The sequence below is a fragment of the Nyctibius grandis genome, chromosome 1, assembly GCF_013368605.1.
Source record: "Nyctibius grandis isolate bNycGra1 chromosome 1, bNycGra1.pri, whole genome shotgun sequence".
In the NCBI taxonomy this organism is placed as follows: domain Eukaryota; kingdom Metazoa; phylum Chordata; class Aves; order Nyctibiiformes; family Nyctibiidae; genus Nyctibius; species Nyctibius grandis.
In genome coordinates this window covers 53,474,078-53,489,460 of record NC_090658.1, presented here as the reverse complement: position 1 = coordinate 53,489,460, position 15,383 = coordinate 53,474,078, and the positions used below count along the sequence as shown (strand labels likewise).

Here is a 15,383-nt window from a genome sequence, read left to right as displayed (position 1 = left end):
TGAGGACTGGAGGAAAGCGAATGTCACTCCAGTCTTCAAAAAGGGCAAGGAGGAGGACCCAGGGAACTATAGACCGGTCAGCCTCACCTCCATCCCCGGAAAGGTGATGCAACAACTTGTCCTCGGTGCTGTCTCTAGGCATATCAAGGATAGGGGGATCATTAGGGGCAGTCAACATGGCTTCACCAAGGGGAAGTCATGCTTAACCAACTTGATAGCCTTTTATGAGGATGTAACCCGGTGGATAGATGATGGTAAAGCTGTGGATGTGGTCTATCTCGATTTCAGTAAAGCGTTTGACACGGTCTCCCACAGCATCCTCGCAGCTAAACTGAGGAAGTGTGGTCTGGATGATCGGGTAGTGAGGTGGATTGTGAACTGGCTGAAGGAAAGAAGCCAGAGAGTGGTGGTCAATGGGACTGAGTCCAGTCAGAGACCTGTGTCTAGCAGAGTCCCTCAAGGGTCGGTGCTGGGACCAGTTCTATTCAATATATTCATTAATGACTTGGATGATGGAATAGAGTGCACTGTCAGCAAGTTCGCTGATGACACAAAACTGGGAGGAGTGGCTGACACACCGGAAGGCTGCGCAGCCATTCAGAGAGACCTGGACAGGCTGGAGAGTTGGGCGGGGAGAAATTTAATGAAATATAACAAGGGCAAGTGTAGAGTCCTGCATCTGGGCAAGAACAACCCCATGTACCAGTACAAGTTGGGGGCAGAGCTGTTGGAGACCAGCGTAGGGGAAAGGGACCTGGGGGTCCTAGTGGACAGCAGGATGACCATGAGCCAGCAGTGTGCCCTTGTGGCCAAGAAGGCCAATGGCATCCTGGGCTGTATTAGAAGGGGTGTGGTTAGCAGGTCGAGAGAGGTTCTCCTCCCCCTCTACTCTGCCCTGGTGAGGCCGCATCTGGAATATTGTGTCCAGTTCTGGGCCCCTCAGTTCAAGAAGGACAGGGAACTGCTAGAGAGAGTCCAGCGCAGAGCCACAAAGATGATTAAGGGAGTGGAACATCTCCCTTATGAGGAGAGGCTGAGGGAGCTGGGTCTCTTTAGCTTAGAGAAGAGGAGACTGAGGGGGGACCTCATTAATGTTTATAAATATGTAAAGGGCAAGTGTCATGAGGATGGAGCCAGGCTCTTCTCAGTGACATCCCTTGACAGGACAAGGGGCAATGGGTGCAAGCTGGAACACAGGAGCTTCCACATAAATATGAGGAAAAACTTCTTTATGGTGAGGGTGACCGAACACTGGAAGAGGCTGCCCAGAGAGGTTGTGGAATCTCCTTCTCTGGAGACATTCAAAACTCGCCTGGACGCGTTCCTGTGTGATATGGTCTAGGCAATCCTGCTCCGGCAGGGGGATTGGACTAGATGATCTTTCAAGGTCCCTTCCAATCCCTAACATTCTGTGATTCTGTGATTCTGTGTGAGATGTCTTTGTGTCTAGAAGTCTAGAAGTCAGACTCACTGCAACGAGGAATGTCACAATATTCCCAGCGTTTAGTCGGGCTGGTGGTGAAACACCAGGGCCGAGGTTCACCATCGGGATTACGGCAGTAATTCATCTTCAAATCCTTCTCTGGAAAACTGAACAGGATAAAATAATTTTTAAACAAATGTCACTAATGTCTGTAACAATTATCCTGTCTGGGGCAAGGTGGTCTTCAGGTCACCCATGACGATAAACAACCCATCACAGTCTGACTCACTTTTCCGGGAGGTATCCGTGAGAGTGAGGTTGCTGGGAGTCCCAGCGCTGGCACTCAAGCCCAGATACCGTTGTCGCAACTACTCCGTGGTAGTTTTCTCCACTGCAGTGCATGCACTCTACTGTAGGAGCAAGGCAGAATGAGGACAAGAGAGACAGAAAGTCCCTGAGGAACTGGTCCATGAACATTCATACTCATTTCACATGAAGCTCAAGAGCCTGATCAGAGCATAAGGCTGAAGGACAGTCTTTTTTTGGCAAAGTAAAAGCTTATTTTTCTTGGTAAGATGATTTCAACTAGTTGATTACATTTATAGTATTCCATTTAAAAAAAACCAACATTATAGACTATAGTTTTTAAAAGAGCTGAATTAAAACTACTAAACTATAATTGAAAATCTGTGCCTTGCTGCTGTCATGTTTTATTGACTTTCGCACTAGCAACTCTCATTTGGTTCAATTCTAGGATATGATATGTGAATACACTCATATACCTTTTTTATCTAGGGAAAAAAAAGACTTTGTATAGCTGTTTTGGGCGTTTTGTGATATCTTCCTTGTTGATGTTGAAAATGTCTTTGAAAAGTTTCAGGTTGAACTAAACTCAGGTTTGGAACAAATACTCAATTAAAAATAAAAGCATCTGAATAACTTCGCATTCTTGAGCACATCTTCCAAAAAGGGAAAGAAATGGGTATATGTATCCTCACCTTCACACTCTGGGATGTTACAGTAATCAAATCTCTTAGCAGGATCTGTTGTGTAACACCAGGGTCCTTTTTCATCGTTATCAGGATTTCTGCAGTAGTTTTCCTCCAGTCCCGCACTGGGATATTTTTCGGGTGTGTAACTGGAACAGAATTTAAATGGGATAAGAGAATAAGGAAAATGTCCCAATTGTTTAGCATAGGACTCTAAAAATGAAATCTTCATCTGAGGACCATTTTGTAGATGTCATTAATTAGAAGTGTCCTAATTGCTACTGTGTGCCACTGCTGAAGCGTTAGAAGTGTCATAGCTATAGACTACAGGAAATATGGTGCCTTTAAGGCCAGTCATGTCTTTAATACTTTCATTTATTCCAGCTGTTCAGTTTGCAGTAATTTTTGCTGAGTTAAGGTACTTTTTAGCATGTAGAGAGATGTCTCCTCTGGGACATGTTCCCTGGGAGACGCAATGAGAAGATATTTGCTGAAGTGGGAGAGTTCTCTGTAACCTGAATGCTCTGCCATCTCAATAGGAGGTTACTAAATAAACCTGGTTGGGTGTTTTTCATTAAGTACAATAAATAATGATCTGTTAATTGTCTGTGGATTCACTGATAAAATGATATACCTCTATATCATCTGCCACATGTTATACCTTTAGCCAAGAGAAGTTCTTGCCATGTTGAGATTAATGAAAAATTCTTATTTCAGCAGAACCAGATGCTTCTGTGTCGAGTGTTTTGCTCATGTAAGGATCGCAAAATTTAAATGCAACTGCCAAGACTGACATTGTCCCAATTGATCATGTAGCCCTAATAGAAGGTCTCTGAGTTACAACTGAGATTAGAGAATTATCTTATTCCAGATAAGGGTAGAAAAATATTTTATAGCAAGGCGTTGAACACCAAACAAATAGCTTATAAGACTACTTAGCATATATAAATGACTTAGCAAAATTTCAGAAAAACATAAACATATACAAAAAGGCCTTACTTTGGTTTATGGGGGGCATTGTCAGTCCATTTCTGGCATGGCACACCTTTCTGAGTTTTGGCTTCTGTTCCTCTGTAATCCACCCCTTTTCCCTCCTTGCATTCTAGAAGATAAACTGAAATGGTATGGGCTTAATTAATCAGTATCATGACATGTCCATTGGATTTTAGCATATACAAAATCCATTTTCATGCTAATACATTTAAATGCATTTGGTCACATTTTTACTTTCTTATGCTGTCAAAAATAGACAGCTCACGTTGTAAAAATCTACAAGTTATCTGATGTCTAAGTTGAATAAATTAGCATTGAAAAATGTATGTGAAAGCCAAAATCTTCCAAACTAGAATTCCAGAGAAATAAGTATAATACAACCCAGTTCTTTTGAGAACATAGTGTAATAGATTTAAATAATAAAATATGCTTTTACCATGTAAATATGCACCATAGCAAAATAGAAACACATTCTCTTTTAATTGCCTCCTATGATGTTATTATAGTTGTGCACAGTAATTAAAATCAAACCTTAAAAGAGAGCCACCTGAATTCAGCTGAAGAACATAACAGGACAGAATCACAGATCATAGACATAGCATTTTACCAGTTTAAATAAGCAATTTTTTTAAAGTTCGTATAAATGCGGATGACATCATTGTTTCATTAAAGTTCACCATGTCATGAATGAGATTTAATTGATTCATTATACGCTAAAACAATATTTGGTTGAAGGTGCACATTATATATGCTTTTGTACTCTTAGATTTTGGAACTTCATAGTACCTTCATGAAAAAAAGAAAAAGAAGGAGTGAAAGAATAAGCAATGAAATCCTGTCTTTATGTAAGTCAAAGGGAATTTTAATGCTGAATAAGCCTGGGGTTTGCACTGATAGACTTGAAAACATTAAATTGTTTTAAATTATTAATCATTACATTAAATGAGAACTGAAAGCTCAATGTTGCCATTTTTTTCTCAGGAGGAGGAAGCAACCATAATCCCATTGCAGCCTTTAAGATTTTCCTAGGAGGAAAGATGAACAATCATCTTTCCCAGCAAAAAGCTGGTGACTGCCAGGGGAGAGCAGGCTTGCAAGGGGCGGCTCTGCCAAGGCACAGCTAAAGGAACTCAGATCTTGGCACATTCCTTCAGAGCTTCTATATCTGCAGTTTAGCGACAGTCACTGTCAGGCAACGTGTCCTCTGTCTTGGAAAACTCATGAAACTCGTTTAACATTTCTCTATGCACAGGACATATTTCATCAGATAGTTCCTCCTTTCTAGCTGCAATGAAGCAATCTGTCTTTTAGGTTATAACCTGCCTTGTCTCAACATTTTTAAGTAGTGTTCAAATCAGATATTTCTGGAGACCCATTTTCGCATCAGCTTTTCTCAGCATCCAAGTTATGCCAAAGCAGACATACAAGCAGAATATTAACATAAGTCTGGAGAAACAATGCCATTTTACACAGCTCTGTCTGTCAAAAATTAAAAGAACTAATATTTGAATCTGAAATAAGGTCCAGTCTTCTGTGGGCTGATAGGTTGTTTAGATCTGGATTTATAGATTTACCTTTAGGCACCTCTTTATTTCAATGTATGTATATAGGCAAGTTTACTCTAGAAACTTAGTTGGAAGCCATTTGGATCCCTCAAACAATTTTGTAATAAATTAACATTAAAAACACCAGTAACCGAACATTGAATCAGCCAAGTGCTGACTCTTTTTGTTTGGATAAACTTTTGACCATTTATATAACCTTTAGGTTTTTTTCTGTCTGATGACAAATAACTAACTTTGATCTCCAAACTCAACCCATGTCCCTTGGGTTAACTATTTACAAACAGATATGTGGATAACAATTCCCAAATGCTAGCTTTAATTCTTATTACTTTTTCTATAAGCCAGGGAAGATTAACTTTCTCTTTTATAGCACATGCTGTACAAAAAAAAATTTTTAAAACTCTGAATTTTACACCAATTGTTATCCTTTTCTTTGAGCGCAATGCTAAAGAGCAATTAGGTCTCATCAAGTAATTGCTTCAACTGAAAAAAGTAATGTTGGTTTCAGCAATAGTATTGCAGAAGCATCTGGGCATGTGAAATGAATTTCCTTGAGGTATTAGGACAGCAGAAGCTGCTGGAGACAGTGATGTGATCTGCATAGGAAAAAGCTATGTTTTCCCTTCTGTTCTGTAACAATAGATTAAATTGATGTTATCATTAGAATGGACACGTAATTATTTGAGACCCTCTATAAATGAAGAAATTAGCAACAGAGAAACCATCTGACACATACACAATAGGCTACATTTTTCATGTTCATGATACCTATGTCCATCTTTTGTTTTCTGTAGGTAGATGTGCAATTTTTTGACATTTCAGTTATGTAAAACTACAGTTTTTCACACCTTTACTGATGGGGTTCTTTTTTTCAAGAAACTAAAATCCATGCCCATGACCTCAAAAGGCTTAAAAGGATGCCGGAACAAATCTCACTGAATATTGCAGGAGTCTCATCTGGGTTCTAACCTCAGCGAATCCAAGGAATGTCTCAAAAATAAATCAGAATCACAGTCTAGCTCCTGATCACAGCACTGAAGCAAAATCAGTATGGATTATTTACATGTAAGTTATTTGTTCAGTCTTTAAACTTTGTTACTTGCCAATTGATCCATTCAGTTTTCCTTCTACAATAGGAACTGCAGAATATTTCTTAGCATTACTTAATCATGATAAGGGGAAATTCCCACCAGCTTCTGGATATAATAAAAATATCTTATGTTCAAAACATTAAATTACCTGTCATCAGTTATATACACAAAAAAAAAAAGACAGCTGGTTGTAGGCTTCAAAAAATATCAGGCTGAAAAGAACCCTCAGTGATCTTTGGTCCAAATCCCCATAAAAAGCACGGCCAGCTTCTGAGCTGGATGAGGCCACTCAGAGCTTTGTCCAGTCAACATCTGCAAGGGTTAAGGCTCCGCAGTCTCTCTGGGCAATGTGGTCCAGTGCTTACCCACCCATTCTATGAAAAACTTTTTTCCTTATATCTACAATGTCTGAAAAAAGTCTTATTTGGATGCTCAGTTGCAACCCAGATAAAGCTATTGAACTACTATGTAAAAGCTTCTTGGAGGTGCTATACACATAGTTTTATCTTATCCTACAAGTCTTTGCAGGTCAACAAAGGAGTAAGGATGCATTTTTCTGGAGGTCATTGGTATTTACAGTCTAGTTATTGTGATTCTTGACTTTCGGTTAGAAACTGGCCTACTGAAACCACTGCATGATTAGCAGCAGCTGAGAGCCTGGTTCATTTTTCGTCTTCATGCACCTTTCTTTGTTGAAGGAGAACAGCTTCTTGGTAGATACTATAGTTTCCAATTTCTGAATATTCTCAAAGGCATTAATGTTTTTTAAAAGGTTACAAATCAGCAAATGGTGAAAGGCAATATTCACAAAGTCATTTAACTCAGAACAGTAGTAATTCTGTTCAAAGTTTACCACATTATCTTACATATCTGAATGATCAGAAAGATCTTTTCTCCCTTGTGTTCTACTAAAGTCAGAGAACAACACAATGAAACTTATGTTATATTAAAAATAAAATACATTCCTTCTTCCCTGTATACAGCAATAATTTAGTGCTTGATTATGTAATTAAAAAATAGTCTTAAAACCCAATCGTTTGTCTGCATCTGGCATAACATGATAGATTTTTAAAAGAGATGATAAAAAATTGGATAGTTGCCATTTCTTAAAGACAGACTTCCTATTTTCAGAAAGAATAGGAGATCAAATACACTTAAGTCACATAATCCTCATCTATGACAAAACTGATCAGAAATAAAACACGTACAAAAGGAGAACACAAAAATTCACCACATCAATTAATTAGATCATAAATACATAGATTAGGATAAAAGTTTCACCAAATTCATTCATTGAAAAGTTAAAACATCATATAACAATATACAAATACTATAAAAATAGATCATTTTTATCTGAAGCATAGTTAACACTCTAATACTTCTGACAACGTGTGCAACTAAAAGAAAGTTGATTTGAGTCCCACTCAAGTAAACTGAATTTTCGTTAGTGATACAAATGAAATAATTTGATAGTTTCCATCAGTTTTCCAGTAGGCAAAGGTCTGTCTCAGAAACCATTGCCAGCACAAGTAGCTCTTCCTAGTACCCTCAGCAGAGACGGAGAAGATGCAGCTGTAGATTATTGGCTGCTTTAAAAGAGGACGAGAGAATGGACCCTTTAAGCACCTCCATTACTCCCAGCACCTTCTGCGTTCCCCAAGCAACAGTGCTCTTTTCTGCCTTTTGGACCCTAGGATTTAGGGAGCAGGAAAGATGCTGGAGCACTAATCTGGGAAAAAAAATCATATCACTGCAATACAAGCAATGTGGCAAAACCAAGTATTAGGTAAGGGCTGACCTACCCACTTCATCTGACCCGGTGAAGGCTTAGCCCCCATTTACAACAGGGTTTTGTGAGTCCCAATGGAAAGCATATCTCAGTGAAATAATATAAAAAAGACAAGGCATCATAGACATACTTCTTTTTTCATAAAGAACTGCATTTGTTCTTCTGAATATCACTGCTGTTTTGGTGTTCTCAGTCAACGTTAAACACTGTTGGTCTTTACTGGTGAATAAGAAGGCCCTGTTGAAATTAAGAGGAGAGTGCAATGTAAGAAACAATAGCTGAACGTGTGCATTATTTACCTAAACGCCTTTTCTAGTATTCAGTTATAATTTTAGCAAGCACTGCCTTGCAGTGATATTTAAGATCAAGTAATGTTTCACAAATCACTGAGTATCACAGCTCCCATTTTCAGTGGTCTAAGTCTTCATATCAAACTTAGGTTGAAAGGCAGCTACATGAACGATTATGACAAGGAATAAAAAAAGAAGGGTTATAATGTGCCAGAGACTCCAGAGAACATGCTGAAGAGAATATATGCACAAGAGACCTTGACCTTATTTCAAAAATATTAGTGGTCAGTCAAGAAGCGAGACATTCTACAGCATTCAGCAGTTACCAAGAACAGGTAAAACACAGCAAGCCAGGACCTTGAATTACCTTGTGATAACTGTTCTGAGTCATCGTACATGAAGCAACATAAGCACTTTGGAAAACAGCCATTTGTCTTTTCAGCAAGTACCTAGTCTATAAATCTGCAAAACTGGAGTGGACAGTGTAACCTTTACAATAACATCTAAGGAAAACTCCTGATAGGCTAAGTAATTCACACGGCTAGCTTTTCTGAACCAAAAAAAAGAGCAATAGCAATATGGCATTCAGTGGGTAGGACTACACCAGGAATGCAAATACTGACAAAGCTCATTCTGTAGCCCTAATACAAATTGGCATGATCCCGGTGTGCCTGTTCTTGTAAATTCACACATCCTCTCCCCAAAGGAGAGGGTTCACATCTGGCCTTGCTGCTGGGAACAGTGTCTGTGCATTGTCTAGGGAGTGCTAGTTGCCCTGGGTGAAAACTACACTGGGGACTGTTCCCCCTTGATTCAAGCCCAGCTCTCAGAAATGTTAAATTTACGAGTAGAGATGTAGCGAATGTGCATGGTCCAACACACTACTAAGGTGGGATAACAAGTGTGAAGTAGTGATCTGAACTTAGTGGTCTGAAGAACTGATGTGCTTTAATGGGGCAATCCCAAGCACAAATATAGGCTGGGCGGAGAATGGAATGAGAGCAGCCCTGAGAAGAAGGACTTGGGGGTAATGGTTGATGAGAAGCTCAACATGAGCTGGCAGTGTGCACTTGCAGCCCAGAAAGCCAACCATATCCTGGGCTGCATCAAAAGCAGTGTGGCCAGCAGATTGAAGGAGGTGATTCTCCTCCTCTACTCCACTCTTGTGAGACACCACCTGGAGTACTGTGTTCAGCTCTGGGGCCCCCAACATAAGAAGGACATGGAGCTGTTGGAGGGAGTCCAGAGGAGGGCCACGAAGATGATCAGAAGAATGGAGAACTTCCCCTACAAAGACAGGGTCAAAGAGCTGGGGTTGTTCAGCCTGGAGAAGAGAAGGCTCCAAGGAGACCTTCTAGCAGCCTTCCAGTACCTGAAGGGGGCCTACAGGAAAGCTGGAGAGGGACTTTTTGCAAGGGCATGTAGTGATAGGACGAGGGGTAACGGTTTTAAACAGAAAGAGGGTAGATTTCTTCCTGATTAGATATCAGGAAGAAATTCTTTACTGTGAGGGTGGCGAGACCCCGGAATAGGTTGCCCAAAGAAGTTGTGGATGCCCCCTTCCTGGCAGTGTTCAAGGCCAGGCTGGCTGGGGCTTTGAGCAACCTGGTGTAGTGGAAGGTGTTCCTGCCTGTGGCAGGGGGGTTGGAACTAGATGATGTTTAAGGTCCCTTCCAACCCAAACCGTTCTATGATTCTATGATTCTATGTGATGGTGCTGAAGTGCTGGTTTGGTCTTCAAGCTCTGCCTAACAGTTACCTTTCTTCACCCAAATCCTTCCCTGACAGATAGCATCTGTTCTCTACTGATTGTAATAGATCTCACATAATTGATTAGGAAGGCAAGGACAAAACAACCCTGATGTTATTCAAATGTCAGGTGAGGCTCAGGCCTGAGGCAGAGGCTGAGGAATGATACTGTATATGAATATGTCTCAAAAGAGAACAATAATCCTCTGCAAACTGTAAATATATAATCTGAATATACAGACCTGCCCTCTCGGCCTTCCTCCCTACACTCCTGAGAAGTACTGCTGAAGCTCTGCCCTCTCTGTATGGTTTTCAGAGAGGGGAGTAGGATCAAAGGGAACTGGTGGTACTTCACACACTCAGTCAGCAAACCCCTGTCATCCTTCAGGGTTACACCTCTTTAAAATAAGTCTCGTTTTCCATTTTGATTTTAATCACAAAGTTATAAAACACATTTAAAAAGTCAGCACCAGGGTATCCCTTCCTTGAATAGAAGCCTGATGGAGAACCAGTTGCTGGAAACAGCCCTGCAGATAGGCAGTCTGCTGAGTTCAAAGAGTTATGCTGCAGAAGTGGTAGACTGAGAACTCATGAAGATTAGAAGAGGAAACCTCCCTGCCTCGTATGTGAGGACAGCCTCCCATCACAATAACAAATACCTCTCGTCATTACTCCAGTTGCCTGCTGTACTGCTGAAGCTCATTGGTCTCTGAGGCTTTGGCACAGGAGTCTCAGAAGCCTTAGACTCAAAGCAATAGGCTCCTCTGAAGCAGAAGCCTGAGCAAAGGCTAGTGGTACAGACTGGTCAATGTCTTTCATGCTTTCTAGCCTCTTGGGCCTGGTTAAATGCAAGTGCAGAGAGAGGGCTTGCCTGGAAGTAGGGTTTAGGATTGTTAAGGTTTAGATGGATATCTCTTTCTCAAAATAAATAGAAGTTACATAAGTCCAAATTCTAGTAAATTTCAGAAAATGGATGTATCTGCAAGATAATAGGTAATGCAATGAACATAAATGATGCCATTATTGATGTCTTAAATTTCTAAGCAATTAATTATTGCTTGGAATATGCAAAAAAATAATGGAAAAGTAGTACAAGAGTCTTGATAAAAGCATATCAAGTTGGTTTTCAGTGAGCCAAACTGTGCGCCAAGATATTGTAAAGTTTTCCAATAAAAATTCAGCATAGTTTTCATAATTTCTCTATTTGTGCTGTCTTTATCCATACATCCCAGTCGTTCATTTTCCATACATCTTTTGTTTTTCCAGCAAACCTCAGACACATACTCCTGAGAAATCCCTCAAAAGTTCAGTCTGCTGATCAATAAAGCAGACTGCTCCATCATCTGGAATGAAAGATATATATGGGAACCAGTGGAAATTACCTGCAAGTAAATTTGTTTTCAGTTTCACATCGCTCTGCACATTCTTCTTCACTATTTGTCCTATAAATTTGCTTCTTTGGGTTGAGTAGCCAAGCTCCTTCTGTTCTCACATAGCTGTCTAGTATGCTTCCTTGCACTAAAAGGAAAAAGAGAGAAAGAGATAAAAATGTGAATGCTGATATGATTTATTTCAAACTTTCATGTTAAATTCTGTCACCTAGTTGAGTAACATCATTATTTAATTGCTGGAATAATTGGGTAAATGGTGATAAAATATGGGTAAATCTTGCCTTCCTAGTATGGTAAAGGGTAGCATCATGGAAAACCCCATGTAAGACAGGAGAGAGAAGTAGCTTGAACTGTGTTTTGTATCATTCTGAAAGTCATAACAAGTAACAGAAACCTTGGGTTTTATACCCTAGTGATGGGAACAGAGAAAATGACCCAAGGAGTGAAAAAAAATGAGGTGTTTCAGAAAGAAAATATTGGTTGCCCATACTTTGGAGAAAGTGGAGAAATGGGACTCAAGAAGGATGTGAAACAATGATTGTCCATTGCTGATACCTACCCACATGGAACGGCTTCGATTTTATCAGCCACCCCATAGCTGCCTTTTTTCAACTGCTCTTGCTTTTGAAAGAAACAAGCTGTATTCAGTCACTGGGGTTATCACTGTTATCATGTTCAGTTTATCATTTTTGTAATAACTATGTATTGAACTTAATAATCAAAGTAGCAGATGTTGCCCTCCATTGCAGTAAATTAACAGAAAACATTAAACTGGTAAATAAATTCACCTAAAATCCTCTGAGCTGCAGCTGCATGTGAAATATATAGGAAGCTAAAAAGTAAAGCTATGTTTAGTGGTAAACTCCAAAAATGTTCAAGTATAATCCTTCTTGTAAACGACTTTGCCATTTAGTATTTTCTTTTTCTGTTACAGCTACGCAACCTCTGAATGCTTCGCTGTAGTTCATAAAACCGTGACGTTCATGACTTCCAGCTGCAGGGTCACGGAGTTGCATGAGTCCTGTGATTTTTACAGTTTCTTTATCAGATGAGCATATGACTCTACTGACAAATGTTTGGTTCTAGGAGTTACCCATTCTGCATGGTTTCAACCCCAAACAGACAGCTGGACAATGGTCTTTGCAACACATCCCAGTCCTGCTCTGTGCCTTGTTTTTGTGCCTCGCTTTACGCAATTGCTGAATAAAAGCCATACAGGGTATGAACCAGGCCCTGGCTTCCCCCTCAAGCATGACAGCCATGCTGAAGAGATGGACTTCTTCTTTCTTCATCTTTTTCTGACCCTTCTTTTTCTTGGCCATAGCCCAGTGCCAGCAGGAGGGACAGAACGCAGCCTCATCCCACTCAGACCCACAGCCTGTGACTGGGAGGCTCCACAGGGATGTCCTGTGAAATGTCTTTCAGGCCGAGGAAGGCAACTACTCCCTTTCCCGAGTAACACTCTTTTGTAGTGTGAAGCAGGCTCATATGCCGCTTGATACAGTTAAATTCCTTCACCTGAGTGCTAGCTCAGCCAGCAGCTGAGCATTTTCTTTAAGATCATTTTGCACCTACGAGATGGAACTGATAAAATAGGCACAAAAGCCAAATTATGCTTCCTCCCACACCATCGCAAACCCAGAGAAGTTACTGGAGATTTTTTCTTGCACGTAGACTAGGGAAGTGTTTGGCCCTAAGGGCTGACAGTTTAACAGTATGCATGAAAGAAAAGGATAGCTGCTAAAAAAGAAAATATAAAGTGAAAAGGGATACAACAAAATTTCATGTGACAGGCACAGGAATCACAGATTTATGTTATTTCAAAACAAAAATGACATGAAGAAGAAATCAGTTTTGAGACAAAACATTAAATTAGGTTAAAACAATATCATAGGGATGCTGCAATGCTCTCCACGAGGACAACACAAGTAAAGTATTCCTATTATGGTACAGCTTCCATGCAACATTAATTCTGTTCTGTTTTGACAGTTTGCAATAATATTGTCATTGTAATAACAGCATTTTGTTTTTAAAATATTGACAGGGTCATAAAAATATTTTTTCCCCTTTCTGTTGTAGTTACATGGCAAGGCATAATACTTTAAAGAAAAAAAAAGAAAATATATGCAAACTGAATAAAAATGTAGTAAATTTTCTTGCTACCATTTTTCCTATGTCTATGGAATTTTTCAGTGTTAGAAAGATGTATTACTGCCTTATTCAGAAATGCAAATATTTACCACCATTTGATAAAGGATTTGCAAACAAAAGCAGAGTATTGCAGGCAAAAGTCCAAATCCTATATTTTCCTACCCTGTATAAAATTCTTACTTATTTTAGAAGTGTATTTGATTTGAATGAGGTGGTTATTCTGAAAAAAACAAAGCTTAGAAACTAGAATTTAAATTAAGATGATCATTCTTAGCATTAAATAATATCTAGAATATTTTATGCTGAGGCATTTCTCTAATATTTCTAGCTAAAATCTACCATATTTTTCTGTTACCTTTTTTATATCTTAAAACTACATATGTAAAATACTTGTATATTTTATTGGAGTTTTTTTATATGTGTTGGCACACTCATAACTATATTTTTAACTGCAATCACAACAGGCTGTGTAGTTATACAGAAGGCCTGAAAGAAGATGTGCCATCTGAATCCCATAGTTCATTGAAGTTTAAAGCTTTCAGGACAGAGAAAATTTATTCAAAATTTCCATGAGAGTTACAGTCTACTAAACACAAAAAGATAGATGTAAAGAGCCTTACTCAGTTCTTGTGTGTTACAAATTATTTTTTACTATCTTCCGCAAAAATAGTCTTGCAGCACCAAAAATACTGCAGAAGCTAACGCTGATCAGATTTTGGCCTCCCTATCACATGGAATGAAAAATTTCCTGTTAAGATTGTGTCTATGAAAAAGACTGAAACTCTAGTGTGTAGAACAATTTTCCCTTTTCTTTGTGATTTTGTTTTTCACAATGCATTTACCAATTTCAAAACAATCAAAATAAGGATCACAGTATTTGGCAATAACAGAGAAAAGAAACAACCCTAGCATAAAAGGCTGCTGAAAACAGACAGCCATGTCTTTGTAGCAAGCCATTGATAGGCTGCTTTCTAAAGGTGCCCCTATTTCTGGCCATGAGGCGTCTTTGCAGGGAGCCATCTGTTCCCCACACAGACACCAAGGCTGTTGCTCTTCTGTCATCTCTAACGAACATGACAGTAGAGCAACCACAGCTCTCACTTTGTTCAACAGCAACTCTTGCTGGCCCGCAAGCCCCGGATCTATCATCGTCCAGATAAGTGGCCACACAGAGATTTGGGGACCTACCTTCACCAAATGAAGCTTGCAAACATTTGGCCCTCTTCTCACCTAGGCAAGCAGAAGGCAAAGGACTCTTACCTGAGCTGAGCAAGAAAAGAAAGAGAAAGGTGGCTTTCCTAATCCCCATTTTTTCCCAGCTGGCGGGTGTTGGAAGTTGTGTGTGTCAGTGCACAAAGTTTTATTGACTCACACTGGAGTAAGGCAGCATCAAACAAACAAGGCAGGTAGGTTAAGTTAATCATTCTCCCATGCTGTGACCCCCTTTGCTGTGGTGTGGCTATTCAAACAACCTTGAATTGGATGGATTACCAAATCAGACTCAATCATTTGTACTGCATGCTAGGAAATGTGAAGGCACTCTCTTGTGGGGCATGTTTTTTTCTCAGACTGTTAGGTCTTTCTTTGCTAGAGAATAGACAGGAATAATGCTGCTGGAAAGCATGGGAAATCATGTGTCCAGGCAGAATTTTAATTTCTCCTGACACTAGAGTCCCAACGGTAATTTCAGCCATTCATACCTGTATTGATTTGTAGGGACCAACTTGCATTTAATCTCAGGGTAAGCACAACATCAGGTCCAGATAATATTAACTCTGTAAAATAGTTTAATTTTACTTTTTTATTAAAGAATTCCTTCTTTCCTATGTCTCCTTGATCTAGGCTTTTCTTTTTTTTCTTCTATTTGGGAGTAAGACTTAGAGTTCATTTTAGTTCAATGACATAACTTTAGGTTTAAGACCCATAGATAGCTATTTAGTGTTCTTTATCAG

The 15,383-nt window shown here is 39.5% G+C and overlaps 1 protein-coding gene across 1 annotated transcript in view; it reads right to left on the bottom strand.

The window, feature by feature from the left end:
* LOC137661553 (plasminogen-like) overlaps positions 1 to 14,740 on the bottom strand; it is a 30,349-nt gene extending 15,609 nt beyond the window's left edge. The window contains exons 1-7 of the mRNA XM_068397182.1: positions 14,692 to 14,740; positions 11,272 to 11,407; positions 7,981 to 8,087; positions 3,412 to 3,526; positions 2,422 to 2,561; positions 1,713 to 1,833; positions 1,472 to 1,590 (exon numbers count right to left, since the gene is read on the bottom strand). Coding sequence (XP_068253283.1) covers positions 1,472 to 1,590; positions 1,713 to 1,833; positions 2,422 to 2,561; positions 3,412 to 3,526; positions 7,981 to 8,087; positions 11,272 to 11,407; positions 14,692 to 14,740 — 787 coding nt within the window. The remainder of the gene's footprint in view (positions 1 to 1,471; positions 1,591 to 1,712; positions 1,834 to 2,421; positions 2,562 to 3,411; positions 3,527 to 7,980; positions 8,088 to 11,271; positions 11,408 to 14,691) is intronic.
* Positions 14,741 to 15,383: the final 643 nt, after the last annotated feature.